At 42.6% G+C, this 13,906-nt stretch overlaps 2 protein-coding genes across 8 annotated transcripts in view; one reads left to right on the top strand and one right to left on the bottom strand.

Annotated features, from left to right (window-relative positions):
• On the bottom strand, positions 1-12,061 carry jim. 7 transcript variants are annotated; one of them, XR_892576.1, is made up of 4 exons: positions 9,791-10,170; positions 6,447-7,634; positions 3,045-4,831; positions 1-1,750 (listed from the first exon to the last, which is right to left on the bottom strand). XR_892576.1 is itself a non-coding variant. In XM_011311658.1 (3 exons), exons 1-3 carry the CDS (start codon positions 11,842-11,844, stop codon positions 3,795-3,797), a joined length of 2,256 nt encoding a protein of 751 aa, XP_011309960.1. In that variant the 5' UTR covers positions 11,845-12,061; the 3' UTR covers positions 2,076-3,794. The 7 variants fall into 7 exon arrangements, 6 of the variants coding, with proteins under 6 accessions (XP_011309960.1, XP_011309962.1, XP_011309959.1 ...); XM_011311658.1 differs by lacking the exons at positions 1-1,750; positions 9,791-10,170 and adding an exon at positions 11,814-12,061 and having other exon boundaries at positions 2,076-4,831; XM_011311660.1 differs by lacking the exon at positions 1-1,750 and having other exon boundaries at positions 2,076-4,831; positions 6,531-7,634; positions 9,791-10,171.
• The window catches only part of LOC105270614 (uncharacterized), a 21,557-nt gene continuing 17,857 nt past the window's right edge, over positions 10,207-13,906 (top strand). Inside the window, exon 1 of the mRNA XM_011311663.1 lies at positions 10,207-10,408. Coding sequence (XP_011309965.1) covers positions 10,207-10,408 — 202 coding nt within the window. The remainder of the gene's footprint in view (positions 10,409-13,906) is intronic.

The following is a 13,906-nucleotide window of genomic DNA, read 5'->3' as shown; positions in this document are numbered from 1 at the left end:
CAGACTCGATTGACGCGTCAATTTTTTTATCCGATTCTCGATTGATTTATCGATCGGTAAGTTTAATGAGAGTATAAAACCCGTAATTTATTAATACGCATTTCCCCCTGATGTCGTACACCGATTTTCTCTGGATAAAAGCTCTAATTGAAAGTGCACGATTAAGCTCTCCAGCAAGTGGTAAAATTACGGTGAAATTACGGACGCAGCATCCCGTCGCTCCGAGATTCGATCGTAAAACATTCTTAGCGGAAAATAATCTACATTTCGATATCATCAACTTAATCTAGTATTGAGCATTATCAAGCTGCATCCACCCGACCCTTTATTCCCCCTAAAAATAAAAACATAAAAAAAGCACCTGACAACGGGCGCAAGCGAATAAAGTAAAAATAAAAACTAAAATTGATGAATATGATGAATATCAACGGAAAATCCGTAAAATCCTCCCGGCACTCGATCAAAATGGTAAATAATAAGAACAAAACTAACTTCAATTATTTAATAAATGCAGGGAGTATGAACAAATGAACTCTACAATATTTGTTGATCCTCCAAAAATACAAAATAGTTTTCCAAGAATAATCGTTATAGAATATAATATACTATAATAATATTGAAAAGAGAAAGAAAAACTTCAGTATAAAACGAACCAATGCACTCTCTCAATGAAAAATATCTCAAAAACTTAATAATAATATAATATTAATGAAAGAAACGTATAGTACGATGATATTGATAATAAAACAATGTATTATCTACAGTACTATCTTGACATTACCTGACATAGGCCATAAACAAAAAATAATAATCAAGTCTTACAAACTGACTTATTGGCAAGAGTCATGAATCGCACACGAGGACGTCTTTAGAAAATCAAATTTAATAATTATATTTAATTTAAAAAAATGAAAGACTAATCGAGGAAAGCTGATATCCGAATAAATAAAAAACCCAGTGAAATAAGTACTATTTGGTGTGAGTGTTTGTCGTGCTTGGGCGAGACTTCCTTGGCCATATTTTCAGTGTGTAAAATAATCATTAAAACAATAATGTTAAATAAAAAGTCTATTGTGCTGAAACTGATCTTGCACACTTACATAAATCCCTGATGTTCTAAGATAAACAGTGGCAGTTTTGTTTAAAACTATTGATGACATGTGAAAACTGTCTGCTATTCAAAGTCACGGTATGTGAACGGAAGAGAGTATGTAATATATGAAAAATTCACATAGGTATCAGTATTTATCTTGACGTATAACTCGAGTTACAGAAATGATTTGAAAAAAAAAAAAAGAAAAAAGAGAGAGAGAAGAAGAAAGAAAATCAAAGAAACAAGGTAATGGCATTATTGCATCGAATGATATATATCTATATTTATATTTAATATATCAATTTATGTATACATATGGGTATGTAAAAATGTTCAACGTGGCTTGCAGCATCTGTACGCAGTGACTCGCTAAATCGCGGTATAAATACTATTTTCTTTGATGTTTTATGGTGAAAAATAATAACGTAACAACAACGACAAATAATTCATTCCTATAACAGCTAATGTTGATTGCAATTGACTGATGAATAGTCATTTTTCACCATACTCGGTTAATTTAATGCTCTCGAGAAAAGATATCACTCGTGGATTTATCAGTTGACGGAAATAACCGCACCTGCCCCAGCAGCATTCACCAACAATTGCGAATTTTATTTACGAGGCTCTCATTACCGGTTTACTACTCTCGTCTAGTCCCTAAAAGAGAAGAAAAAAAAATAAAGAGTAGAACGGAGGAGCTGGAAGGAGGACGTTGCCACGATGAAAAATTTTATATTCAAAACCACTCGTGACATTAATAACACGACGCTGCATTACTTTTCTTTTTAAATATTAAAATCTGTAGAGTCGTTTATCATAAGTTATCATCATTAAAAATTTGTCCCCATTATTTACGTATTTGAAATTTGTTCGAGCTCGTTAAATCCACCCAAATCACCCTTAAATAAATAATCCACACGTGCACCGAATATACAACGAGAATTCAAAATAAATACAAATGCCAAAATAAAAACAAAAAAAGAAAAAAAAAAATTATTTATTATATTATCCAATAATTTTGTTGAAAATTTCGAATTAAACAAATTTAGTACGTCCAATAGCCACGATCACATCGTCAAAATTGACCCTCTGTTTGGCGCTTGGCATATAAAATATGACGATAATAATAATGATATATATTTGTATATATATATAAAGAACGATAATAATAATTTAATGAATGAAATATTAAATTTTGTTAATCGTGCGCAATCGACACGTCACTCACATTTTCTAGTACTTTTTTTTTTGTTAAATCTGTTTCATTAAATCTAACGAGAGTACCGATAGTAATTGCAGTTGTTTCATTTATAATATACCATTCCTAAAATACGATCAAATCACTGCCGCGAGCAGCAATTCCGAGGCACTACGAACAGGCCACAACGAATATGGCCGCACAATAATATCTCCCTCTCAATCTCCCTAAATAATAAGACTATAGAAGACCCTAATACATCATTAATATTCTCAACGTCCTTAATAATCTACCAGATAGATCAATGTAAATGTACAATAATCAGAGAGATCACACGGCTTAATATAGAAATTTAAAAGACTATGTCTAGCACGTAAAATTGTTCTTATGTATGATTTTAAATTCACCTCTGTGGGTAGTGGGTATTATCTCAACACTCCCTTAAGTATTGCCACGAAATGTACGAATGATAATATAATCTGATGAGCGGACACAATTGGTCCTCCAGTTGAGCCCAATCCCAACTACTACCTATCATTTTAACTTATCATTTTAACCCTACACTACATTGTTCTCAGCCTTCTTCCACGTTCCCTCCTCATTTCATTTTTTAAAATGATCCCTCCCACACCTACCTTATCTACTTATCAGCACCAATCTGATTCATTAAAAACCAATCAAAATATCGTATAGACTGGAATTACCTGTATAAATATACACTCAAATATCATAATAGTATACAAGAATTCATACCTTTCTTCGTACATCGTATCGTCAAATATGCTGTGACGTATTTATCATATTTTAATCTTCGTAGCACAGTGGGTGTCCGTCCGCCCTCTTCCATTATTTATTCTCAATATTTATCAATATTTTATTCCCCGTTAGCGATACCTATCCACCTCATTCACCCGCAACGTCACCACTCCCTCTCTCTCTCCCCTCACTCTCCAACAAATTTTTCATTAATAAATCCACCTCTTACATTATGTACAGACGTCCTCACCAGCATGTCTCATCCTCTTGCACTATTTATCCACATACTCAACTTGACTCAATTTTTCTCATCGAAATTTTGCTCTTTAAACATAGGCAAGTTAAATATTGTATCACAATCGTTTCAGTCTGGTCGAAATCGAACATTTTCAACCCGTTATTATATTTAATATATTTATACAGGGAAAGAAACGCGTCTGATAAAATTAAGGAAGCGCGATCGGCTAAATCATTGACACGAGTGAGAGTGAAACGGAAATAAATCCAAACATGAGAGAAAATAATATAGAAAACAAACAAACAATTCCCACTATTTCTCCCGTTAAAACCACGAAAAATAAAAAAATGCTGTATAAATGCACGAAAAAGTAATTCATGTCACGGGTAATGTTGCTGTGGCTGGGCCAGATGGGAATTACCCCCGGTACCGATGGCATTAGTACCAAAGCAACGCTGAAACTTGAGCGGTATTCCTGCTTGCTAATAGGCGGCAGGATGGACGGTTAGTCACTGGGGTGGTAATGCCGATGGTGTTTTAAATTCACCCGAAACAGTAACCCCATTAGTCTGACCAGGGAATTGCGACGACGATACTGGTGGTTGATGATTGAAAGCCGGTGCATAACACTGTGGAAAATACAGTTCAGGTTTAACAACAGTTGGTGTCAATCCCCTTGGTACTGGTACAGGACCAATTGATGATGATGCACCAGCGCCCTTGACATCGCTACTAGAATTCCTCCTGACTTTGCTAGCATGTGGATTCATGTGATTGTCAATGTGCTTCTTGACCTCAGGCTCAGTGGCAAATCGCCTGCGACAATTTGGCATTGGACAGCAGAATGGCCTGTCACCCTGGTGTGTCCTCGTGTGCTGATCGAGTATTGCTTTTTGCCGGAAATCCTTGCCACACTGCTGACACTTGTACGGCTTTTCCCCAGTGTGTATCCGTAAATGCTGATTAAGTATTGTTCTCTGTCGAAAATTACGTCCACAGTAGACACAGCCGTACGGCTTTTCATTGGTATGGATGCGCAAGTGTTGTGTTAGGTGTGACTGCTGTCGGAATCTCTTGCCACACTCTGGGCATGGATAGGGTCTTGATTCTATATGTATACAACCGTGCTGGAGTAACGTACTCTTCTGTTTAAATTCCTTTTGGCATATTGGACATCGTACGTAAAGTGGCATACCCGCTGATCTACCGTGCTGTATTACATCGGGTAAACATGATTTACCACCATTTGTACCATTACCACTACCACCACTGCTACCCTGCTGCTGTTTTATGTACTGTAATGCACCAAAACTGCTTGGACCACCTGTACCAAAGACAGCATGATTGCCACCCTTGGGGTCCTTGAAATAGGCGGGATATTGAATTGAGTTGCCATCGGGTGATGGACTAAATGCACCTGACTGTGTGTCATTGTCACCGAATGTCGAGGCGACTTCCTCTTTACCGTCTTCAGGGGGAAAGGGTACATCCTGTGGCCACAGGGTTGGTGTCATGCCATTCTTGAAGATCAGATGTGGACTCACATCTGCAATTACAATTATCGTATATTTTAGGGATTTTATTTAACACCGGGAGATCAAGGATCATCGTTATATCGACATTAGTATGGTTTTTTCTCTTTTTTATATATATATATTTTTTTTTTCTTGTATTTCATTTATCTTTGTGAGATATATACACAAGCAGTGTCAGCGCGGGTCACGTGCCTCCAGCAGACGTACAAAAATATTCAAATAATTATGGTATATGTGTGTAAATTAAGGTAATTGTCAATAAAAAGTAAATAAAGTAAAGAAAACACTTCCCATTTTAGCGCGAGCACAGAATCGAGAGGGGGCCACAACACAAACAGCCCTTTCGAGGTTTATAAGGCAACCCGGGATTTCAGTTTTTTTTTTTTTTTTAATACCTCATTTCTCGGGTGCGGGTGATTATTATCACGGGGATTACGTGAATGTACAGAATATGGTTGGTGATAGTACGAGATCTTGGGGTTTGTCGTAGGCCCCAGGGAGTGAAGCTTCAGGTGGGGATGAAGTCAGTAGTCAAGTGGTCGAGTTTTCATAATCATCAGTTTATCTCCGAAATTGAGGATTTGGGAATAAAATGCCGCAAGACGTTTTTCGGGGAAGTCTTTTGAGATTTCCTCGTAAAATCGATAGATTTCGGGGTAAATCGATGATTGAGGAAAATTGGAAGTTCGATTTTCGTACTTTTACCACTGGACTGCAGGAAGTAGTGTGAGCAACGCCAGAGATAAAATTCAATTTTGTTTTTCGTGTCAGATGAACCTTTGAGGTCCGACTTGAAGTGCTGGAGAGTAATAAGTCCAGATGGAGAATTTTCTCCGGGGATTTTTTTATTTTTCGATCAGATAAATCGATTCGTGCTCATACTACTTGAAAGGGAGAGGGCGAGGGGCCACTCGCTCCGTAATTAAGGGGGCACCACGACTTTAGGACACATTTCGCGTGATTACTAGATTAATTTCAATGATTTCGAGAAGCATTTGAAATAAAATATTTCATGCGAACTGAAGTCATTGAATTACAGTTGATCTAAAAGAAAAACTATCGATTCTAGAGGAAAAACTCAAGACCCATTTTCCCCCGGTAATTTAATAATCTACAAAAACCCTCTTGTAATCTTTCCCTCTAAAATCGATATTTTCCGAGATAAATCGATATCCAATAAAAGTTGAAATCGACTGATCCCACAGTACACCTATTCTTACAAAAATAAATTCAGGTACTCGATAGATTTACGTCACGATTACGGAATGGCCCCCCAGGGGATAACTCACAGGAACCCCTGAATACTATTATCGTCCTTAATCTTTGGTATATGCAAGTCTTTGTTAATAATCAAAGCAGATAGAGAATTAGATTGTCTGAGTATAATCTAAATGAAAGCATTTGTCAGCTCGTGGAGCCATGAGTCCCTTAAAACTAGGCTCCAGTTAAAATGAGTAGCAAGCAGATGAACCCCGTTGGCAACCCCCCGATTAAAGACCCTGTTCATTATAATTTATCTCAAACTCAAACGAAGGGTTCATCGGAAAGGTGTGGTGGGATGGGTGTGAGTGTCTGATGGCGTTGTGGGCCTCGTGGGATTGTCGGGAGGCAGAGAGAAATGCTCGCCTTGGTGTGTGCGGACGTGCTGATTCAGGATCGCCTTCTGACGGAAGTGTTTTCCGCACTCCGGACATTGGTATGGCTTCTCACCCGAGTGGATGCGCAGATGCTGATTGAGGATGGCGCGTTGTCGGAAGGTGCGCTCGCAGTAAACACAAGCAAACGGCTTCTCATTAGCGTGAATACGTAGATGCTGAGTAAGATGTGACTGTTGCCTGAATCTCTTTCCACACTCTGGACAACCATATGGTCGACTGTCAGTATGAATTCTCTCGTGTTGGAGTAACGTTGATTTTTGTTTAAAGTCTTTACCACACGTTAAACACTTGAACAATCTTAAATCACTATTAGCACCTTTCGATGATTTACCATTTTGCTGAACAATATCGGGCAATACATTAGCCATATTGGCGCCACCAGGGCTTGCATACTGATGAGCCTCGAGGCTTGTACCACCATCACCCTGACCGAGAGATGTCAGCATTACACCGGGTTGTTTCAAATAATGAAGTGCTGAGAATCCACCGGGTGTTAGCATGTGAGGTGGAACAGAGGGTGATGCGTGTGGTCTTGCATCCTTGAAATAATGCTGTGGATATTGTTGGAGATCACCAGTACCAGGAAAACAGTCACCTCTCTCAACCTCGTGAGGTGTAAGTTGTTGCTGTGGTGAGTGCTCCTGTTGGCCACTTCCCTGCTGCGACTGTGGACCACTCTGCTGCTGCTGCTGCTGCTGCTGACTCGCCTGCTGCTGTTGCTGTTGTTGTTGTTGCTGTTGCTGCTGCTGTTGCTGCTGTTGCTGGGCCTGCTGAGCTGCTACCTGTTGATGGGCTGCCTGCTGCTGAGCTGCTTGCTGTTGTGCCTGCTGCTGTGCACTTGTCTGGCCAGTGTTAATGTCATCCTCTGGTGGTGTCAGAGCCTGTTGATCAGTGGGACCTGATGGATAGGGCGATGGCACTGGTGATGCCATCGGTGGTGGTCCTGTTTCACCCTCGACTGGTGGACCACATGCCTGCTGTGGACTACCAGACGACGATGATGCCTGCTGCTGGGGCTGCGGTGCCTGTGGCTGCTGATTCTGGGGCTGCTGTTGACCATACAGACCACCGTCCTGGAGAGAACCCGGCCCCGGTGCCCACTGGCCCTGGGGTCTCTCCATATTGTCCTTGTACAGTACGTACGGCGCGCCAGTATCTGCAATTAAGAGGGAAACAGGGTCATTCACTTGCCCAGATTTATTTATTACTTTTGTATGTGTTTTTTTTTGGGGATTTATTTGGTTCACCGGGTGGATTCAGCAACGACTTAGAACCTCGGGATGATTAATTCAACTCATCAAAGGGCAGAGGTAACGAGGGGTAGCGAGGGGTAACGAGGTGAATTTTTCTCGAGAAATATCTCTAGAATTATTTTTCGTAACTCTAATTTTAATCCACAAAAAACGCTTCTCATTGAAATTTCAATATTCATCTTAAAATCGTTGGCATTAGTTTACCCGAATTTTCTTTCCGACGGGCCAGTGACATTTCACCATTCGCCAAAATATTCATCCCCTTATTTTTAACCCCTGAATAACCGAAAAAGGTCAGTCAATCTCATCCACCGGTAGAAGGTCGATGCAAATAGATTTCTACAGGAATAATAACGAGAATAGGCAATTAGCAGAATATGTTTATCGAGGGGCTGATGAGGGGATGAAAAATGGAAATACAGAAAACATTCGATGAATTATTAATCGTCCGTCAATCTTGCTATGACTGGATGATGAAAAATTGCAATAGAAGGATGCAGTACCAACGACAAAGTTCAACGAACGTAATAATTTTTCTTCGTCTCCCGTCATTCTCCCCTCCCATTTGAACATTTCCCTCTACCTCACCCACCCCCCCACCATCACCACCAGACCCCCCTCAACCGCCCCCTCCGTCTGTATCACGCATCTCAGATCTAAATATATAACTTAGAGGCGATATTCAGCGATGCCACATGGCGAATTAAACAAGGCAAAAGTTTCAAGCAAAAGACGTACCAAAATCCGTTCACAACGACTCCCTTTGTTTCACTCTCTCCGTCACACACGCAAGTATCATATCCATTCACACAATTAGCCAATCAATCAACAGGAAATGGCCATTGGGTATTGAAAAATAATCTCTGATAAACATAATATTACATTTTTTTGGCATTGTCATATCCAATTGTCATCAACGACAGGACACATCGTCAATGGCAACAACATTGTCTCCATCCTCCCAGCAATGTTTATCGATAGCACCCACGACGTACCCCCCCCAAAAAAAAAAAACAAGATCTCACAATTTATCACACACAGAATAAATATTGCTATCGTCCCAGCATTGATAATAAATCGGTACGCTCCTGATCTTGGCTGACCGCTGACCCACAATCTCACTCACTGAAAAACTGTCTGTAACCGAATCGAATTCTCGTTGGTAAGAAATAACAGCCAAAAAATGTTAAGAGAGAAAAAAAAAAAGTAACGATTGGCCGTCGGCGAATTAGCCGACAGTTGGCAAAGCAGTCGATAGTTCGCGTCGTACCTATTCCCCGTGCAATTGCCACATTTCAATAATTATTCAGTCAACAAAAAAAGAAGATTTAAAAAGTGAAAAAAAAAAAAAATCTACACCACTGACGCTCGCTCGATTGTGCTAAACGCCATGGCCACGTGCGTGTTTACCCCACACACAACCACAAACTCACGAGTCCATGCACTCATGGTGATTTTTCGTAGCCGTTGATTCCACCGAGTCCCAGGAACACTCCGGCCAAAAATAAAAGAATAAACGAATTATCACTTATCATTGGTGAAAATTGAGTGATCGTGGGGATAATTGATGTGTCAATTTTTCGGGATGCGGATTATTGGTTCGTTTTTTTTTTTCTTTTTTTCTTTTTTGGATAAAACACTGAGAGTGGCACGCGTTACTAACGTTCCCATCGGTGGCAATAAGGCGGGCCTATCGTTTCGCCGAGATCTGCGGGAATCGGCGAGGTGGCGTGCTGGGGCCAAAACGACGGGGGAAACCATTCACTTGGCGGGACAATTCGAATTAACTTACGCCGGTGAAAAAAAAGCGGTTGACCACCCCCAGGTACCCACTCCATCATCGTCATCATCATCATCATCCTCGTTTCATCATCACCTCATCATCACCTCATCATCATCTCATCATCCTCATCCCCGAATCAACGGTAAGAATAGAAAAAAACACACACACAATTGCACAAATGCTCAGCATCCAGTCTCCCGGTGTTTGTTTTTTGTTTTCCGTGTTTAATGTATCTTTTTTTTTAAAGTGCTGTTTTGTTTACATGGGAATACTCACCGGAATTGTAATATTCCTTAAAATAGCGTGTCGCAGCGCGCTGCACAATCGAATAATACAGGTTGACGTACGACGTTGACTGATTCTGTGCTGAGAGCGCCATTTACGCCGTGTGATTATTTCTCGGTGATCACGAAGTTGTTGTTAAACAACAGAAACACAGAACGATTAAAATAACGAGTCGAGTTGACAGCAGCAACTTGTTCCTGACCAACAACAATACATTAAAAATTCACTTGTTTCACACACTAAACTCTGGTCCCTTCATCAAACTGAATAATTTAAAAAGAAGAAAAAAAAAACAAATAAATGAAAATAACAACAAATATCGGGAATACACTCGTGTCTTCGCACGTCTCACGCGCGCGCGGTCTTTTCCCGTAAAAAAGACGAAGGACGGGTGGTTTAAAGGTGGGATGGGTGGGTGCTCATGGGAGAAAGGGGGGGAGGGATGGGGTGGTAGGGTGAGGGACCTGGGGGGGTGTCGGAGGAACGAAGGTGGCAGGCGGGAGAGTATAAAGGAGACGACGTTGGTTACCGACGTACGACGATCAACGACGTCGGCCAACGACGGCACCGTATCTACAGCAGAACTCCGTTCATCAAATTCGTCGGAAGGTGTGTGTGTGTTTTTTTTTTTTCTTTTTTTTTTTAATTGAAATAATTGATGATTTTGAAGAAACTGATGAATAATTAATCCCCCGGTTGTTGTTGTTGAAAACTGAGTGTCCCCTACGATATCCGCGATACGCCTTGCCACGGCATGCCGTTAACTGTTAAAAACTTCGCGAACTCTTTATTCACCAGGTCTTTTGGGTATCCGCGCCGGTAGACAAACTCGGTAGACTCGGCTGGCCCCCCGAGTAACTTGCCAAGACCGAGACGCTCGACGGGGCGGCGTTGCCGCACTTCCGTCGCGGGGAATTGGCACCGGTAGTGGGGGGTGTAAACTCCTCTTGGATTGGGGTATAGGGGGGTACGACGGGTACGCGGGTAGAAGGCAATACGCGGGATCGGGTGGGAGCCGCGGGGGGGTGGCGGGGGGGAGGGGACTGCCTTGATTTTGCTGTGGCACCGTAGCGTTGTCGACGCTACTGCCTCCGTCGATGCTTTCCTGCTGGTGGTATACTGCCGCCATTCGAGTCTGACGATTATACCCAAGGGGGAAAGGGGGGGATTGCCAGTGCCCGAGTGAGTGCAGGAGTTTGATGGAAAAAAACTGATGTTGGGGAAAAAAAAAAAAATGAGAGAGACATTTGGAGGAGTGGATGAGTGCGAGAGGGTGAGCTGCGTGGTCTAGGCCCTCCGCGACCCACCGCGGACCTCTCCGTCGAGGGGAGGGAGGTGGAAGGAGGTTTCGATAGTAGGTGGGATGAAGGGGAAAGAAATGCTGGTAAAAAAGAGTGGTAAAGAGGAGGGAGAGGAGGAAAGTTGTTGGTTGGACGCGATGGAAGGGATTCGATGGGTTGGCAAGGGCTCGGTGAGAAGGGGGAGCGAGGAGGGAGGGTGGGTGGGTGGTATGAAGAGGGATGAGGGGGGTTTGGAGGGTTCAGGGTGGGATGTGAGTCGCTGGAGGACCCACGGCGCATTGCCGAGACGCGAGAGGCGAAGTGGCCTGAAGCAGTCGGAGGAGAGCTCTGTGCACCACTCTCCCAATCAGTCTCGCAATCCCTCTCTCTTTCTCCTCGGATGAGGGGTGCGAGAGAGGAGGTGACGGGGAGGGTTTTCCCAGTCGACGGCGTGGCCCCCTCGATGCGCGTTGCGCTCATGCATCGCCGGCATATCTTGCCCTCTCTGTTCTCGCGTTTTTTTTTTCTTTCCTTTTTTTTTTTTTTTTTCGCTATGCGGCCCGATTCCCTACCTCTACGGAGGTAGTCACATGGTACGCTCGTGCCACGAGTACGAAGCCTCTCCCAAATCAATATCACTCGTGTAAAAAAAAAAAATTCAGCGAGGAGAGATAAAAGGAAAAAAAGAGGATAAAAAAAAAATATATATACATAGGATAGGTAAAAGAACGTACCTGTAATCGCTGGTACCTCCAATGGCCCCATCCAAAAAACGTATTGCTCTGTCTCCTCTCATCGAGATACAAGTATTTTTATTCAATTCTCCATTTCACTGAATCAGGTTCTACCGAGTGTTTTCACGATGACTCGGGGCTTTATGATACCGAGTGGACGATAAAATTTATGAGATTTAATGGCCGAGGTTGGGGCAGGTTAGTTACAAAACTACTTGGTCTTTTCCGTTGAATCGGTGATCCTCCCCTGGCCCCGCGATCCCGCGATCCCACAATCCCGCGATTCCCCGATCCCGCGATTCCCCGATCCCGCGATTCCGCAATCCCGCGATCCCGCAATCCCGCGATTCCGCGATTCCGCGACCCCTCCACTCCCCCCCATCCCCCCTCGGCCTCCTGGCCCACCCTTCCTCGTAGCGCCCACGAGGCAAAAGGATCAAGGAAGCCTGCTCTCCAATGTTTCCCGCCAGTTTCCTCGGACAACTTTCAACACACTCACTGACTGTATAAAACGCACACCTCCAACACAGTTTCGCGCACGTTCAAGTACATGGCACGAATCATTCTCATCACCACTCGTGCCAATACACTGATACAACCTACCCCACCCCACGCACGAGTTACTTCGTCAAGCACATCAGAGGGTATTCCCTCTCTGTTGTTAGTTAAGTATATGGGGTAATTTGCCCTCTCTCGTGGATTCTCGATTTATCCGTTCATCTCGCTCTCGCAAACTTCGCATCAAGGCCCCTGAGATCACTCTGTAGCAAATACAGTGTATACACATTGCGTGAATGGCGATGGGTTGTTGCGACCTTGCGGCAAGGTGGATATTATATTTTTTTTTTTCTTTTTTTTTTTCTCATTTAAACCGATGAGTCTAGTCTTGACGGGGATGCACCTGAATTTTTCTCTGGTTATGAAATTCTTGTGGATTCCTCCATCAACGGCTCTGGGGCCTTTCACCTCCATTTTTGGGCCCTTCAGGTGTTTTCGGGGGATAATTTTCACAATCACTCATTTATCGGGGATTCTGGAAAATTTTCCGGGGGAATCAATCAATTTTTCATGCTCCATGGACATCGGGGATTTTCCTGTTCGTACTGATATTTTGTTTAATCTACTGAAAATTCAATTACATTTAATGGTTATTTAATTTTCATGATAAGTCAACGTGAAAAATGGAATTTTATTGGGTATTGTGGGGGTGGAGAATTTTTTTTCTGAAGCATTTGATATCGAATTGAATTGAGGGCAAATCCAATAGAGTATTTATGGAGGAATTAATTAATTTCCGGTGCGTTCAATCGAGTTTCTATTGCTAATTTTTTCTCATGCGGCATGATCGAGGTGAATGCATGATAAATTAAAGGTACAGTCTCGATAAATCTCGACGTCCAGGTGATAAAAGTGAAAAAAGCCCCTGCATGATCAGTCTCGGTACAAAAGGCGCCAATAACCTTGACAAGTTATTGGCGAATGAACTTGGGGGAATACGACGGCGAAGTGTCGCCTAGACCTCGGCCAACAAGAGAAAGAGAGGGGCGTAAAAGCCAAGTGAGGTCGTGAGCAAAGTGAGAGGCTGAACTGGCCGTTTCAGAATTATAGTGCCGCTATATATCCCGACCATTTGCGATACAACAACTTCAGTCTACCACCGGCCCCAAACAGAAAACTTTTCCCGTAAACCCTAAGCCACCCCCAAAACCCCCCAAAAAATTTCCACCCCTAAATTTACGCAGCATGTCCTCATCAGAATCCAAACCCCATTTTCCCCCCATCGCCAATTCCATCCGGTACCCCAAAGTGAACAAGACATTTGTCACCCGAAAAAAATATTAAGACACCTTGCTATTTCAACTTTCTTCCACCCAAATTTTTACCAGAATTTTTGCACAGCGCAGCTGCAAGTGCTGGGCACTGATAGGATGGACGCCTGCAACCCGGGGTGTAATGGCCTAAACCTAAAATCGATACACTAGCGAAGAAAAACGTCGGCGGATGCCCCGGGAGATAAATGGCCGCTCATTGGAAACCCTTCTACCTACCCCCCTCGCGAGCCCCCTCACTCTTTTTCTCCACCGTCGACGCCC

The sequence above is a fragment of the Fopius arisanus genome, unplaced genomic scaffold (assembly GCF_000806365.1).
Source record: "Fopius arisanus strain USDA-PBARC FA_bdor unplaced genomic scaffold, ASM80636v1 scaffold00092, whole genome shotgun sequence".
Taxonomy (NCBI): Eukaryota; Metazoa; Arthropoda; class Insecta; order Hymenoptera; family Braconidae; genus Fopius; species Fopius arisanus.
Note: the sequence above shows the minus strand (reverse complement) of the source record. Positions and strands in the feature narration are given on the sequence as shown.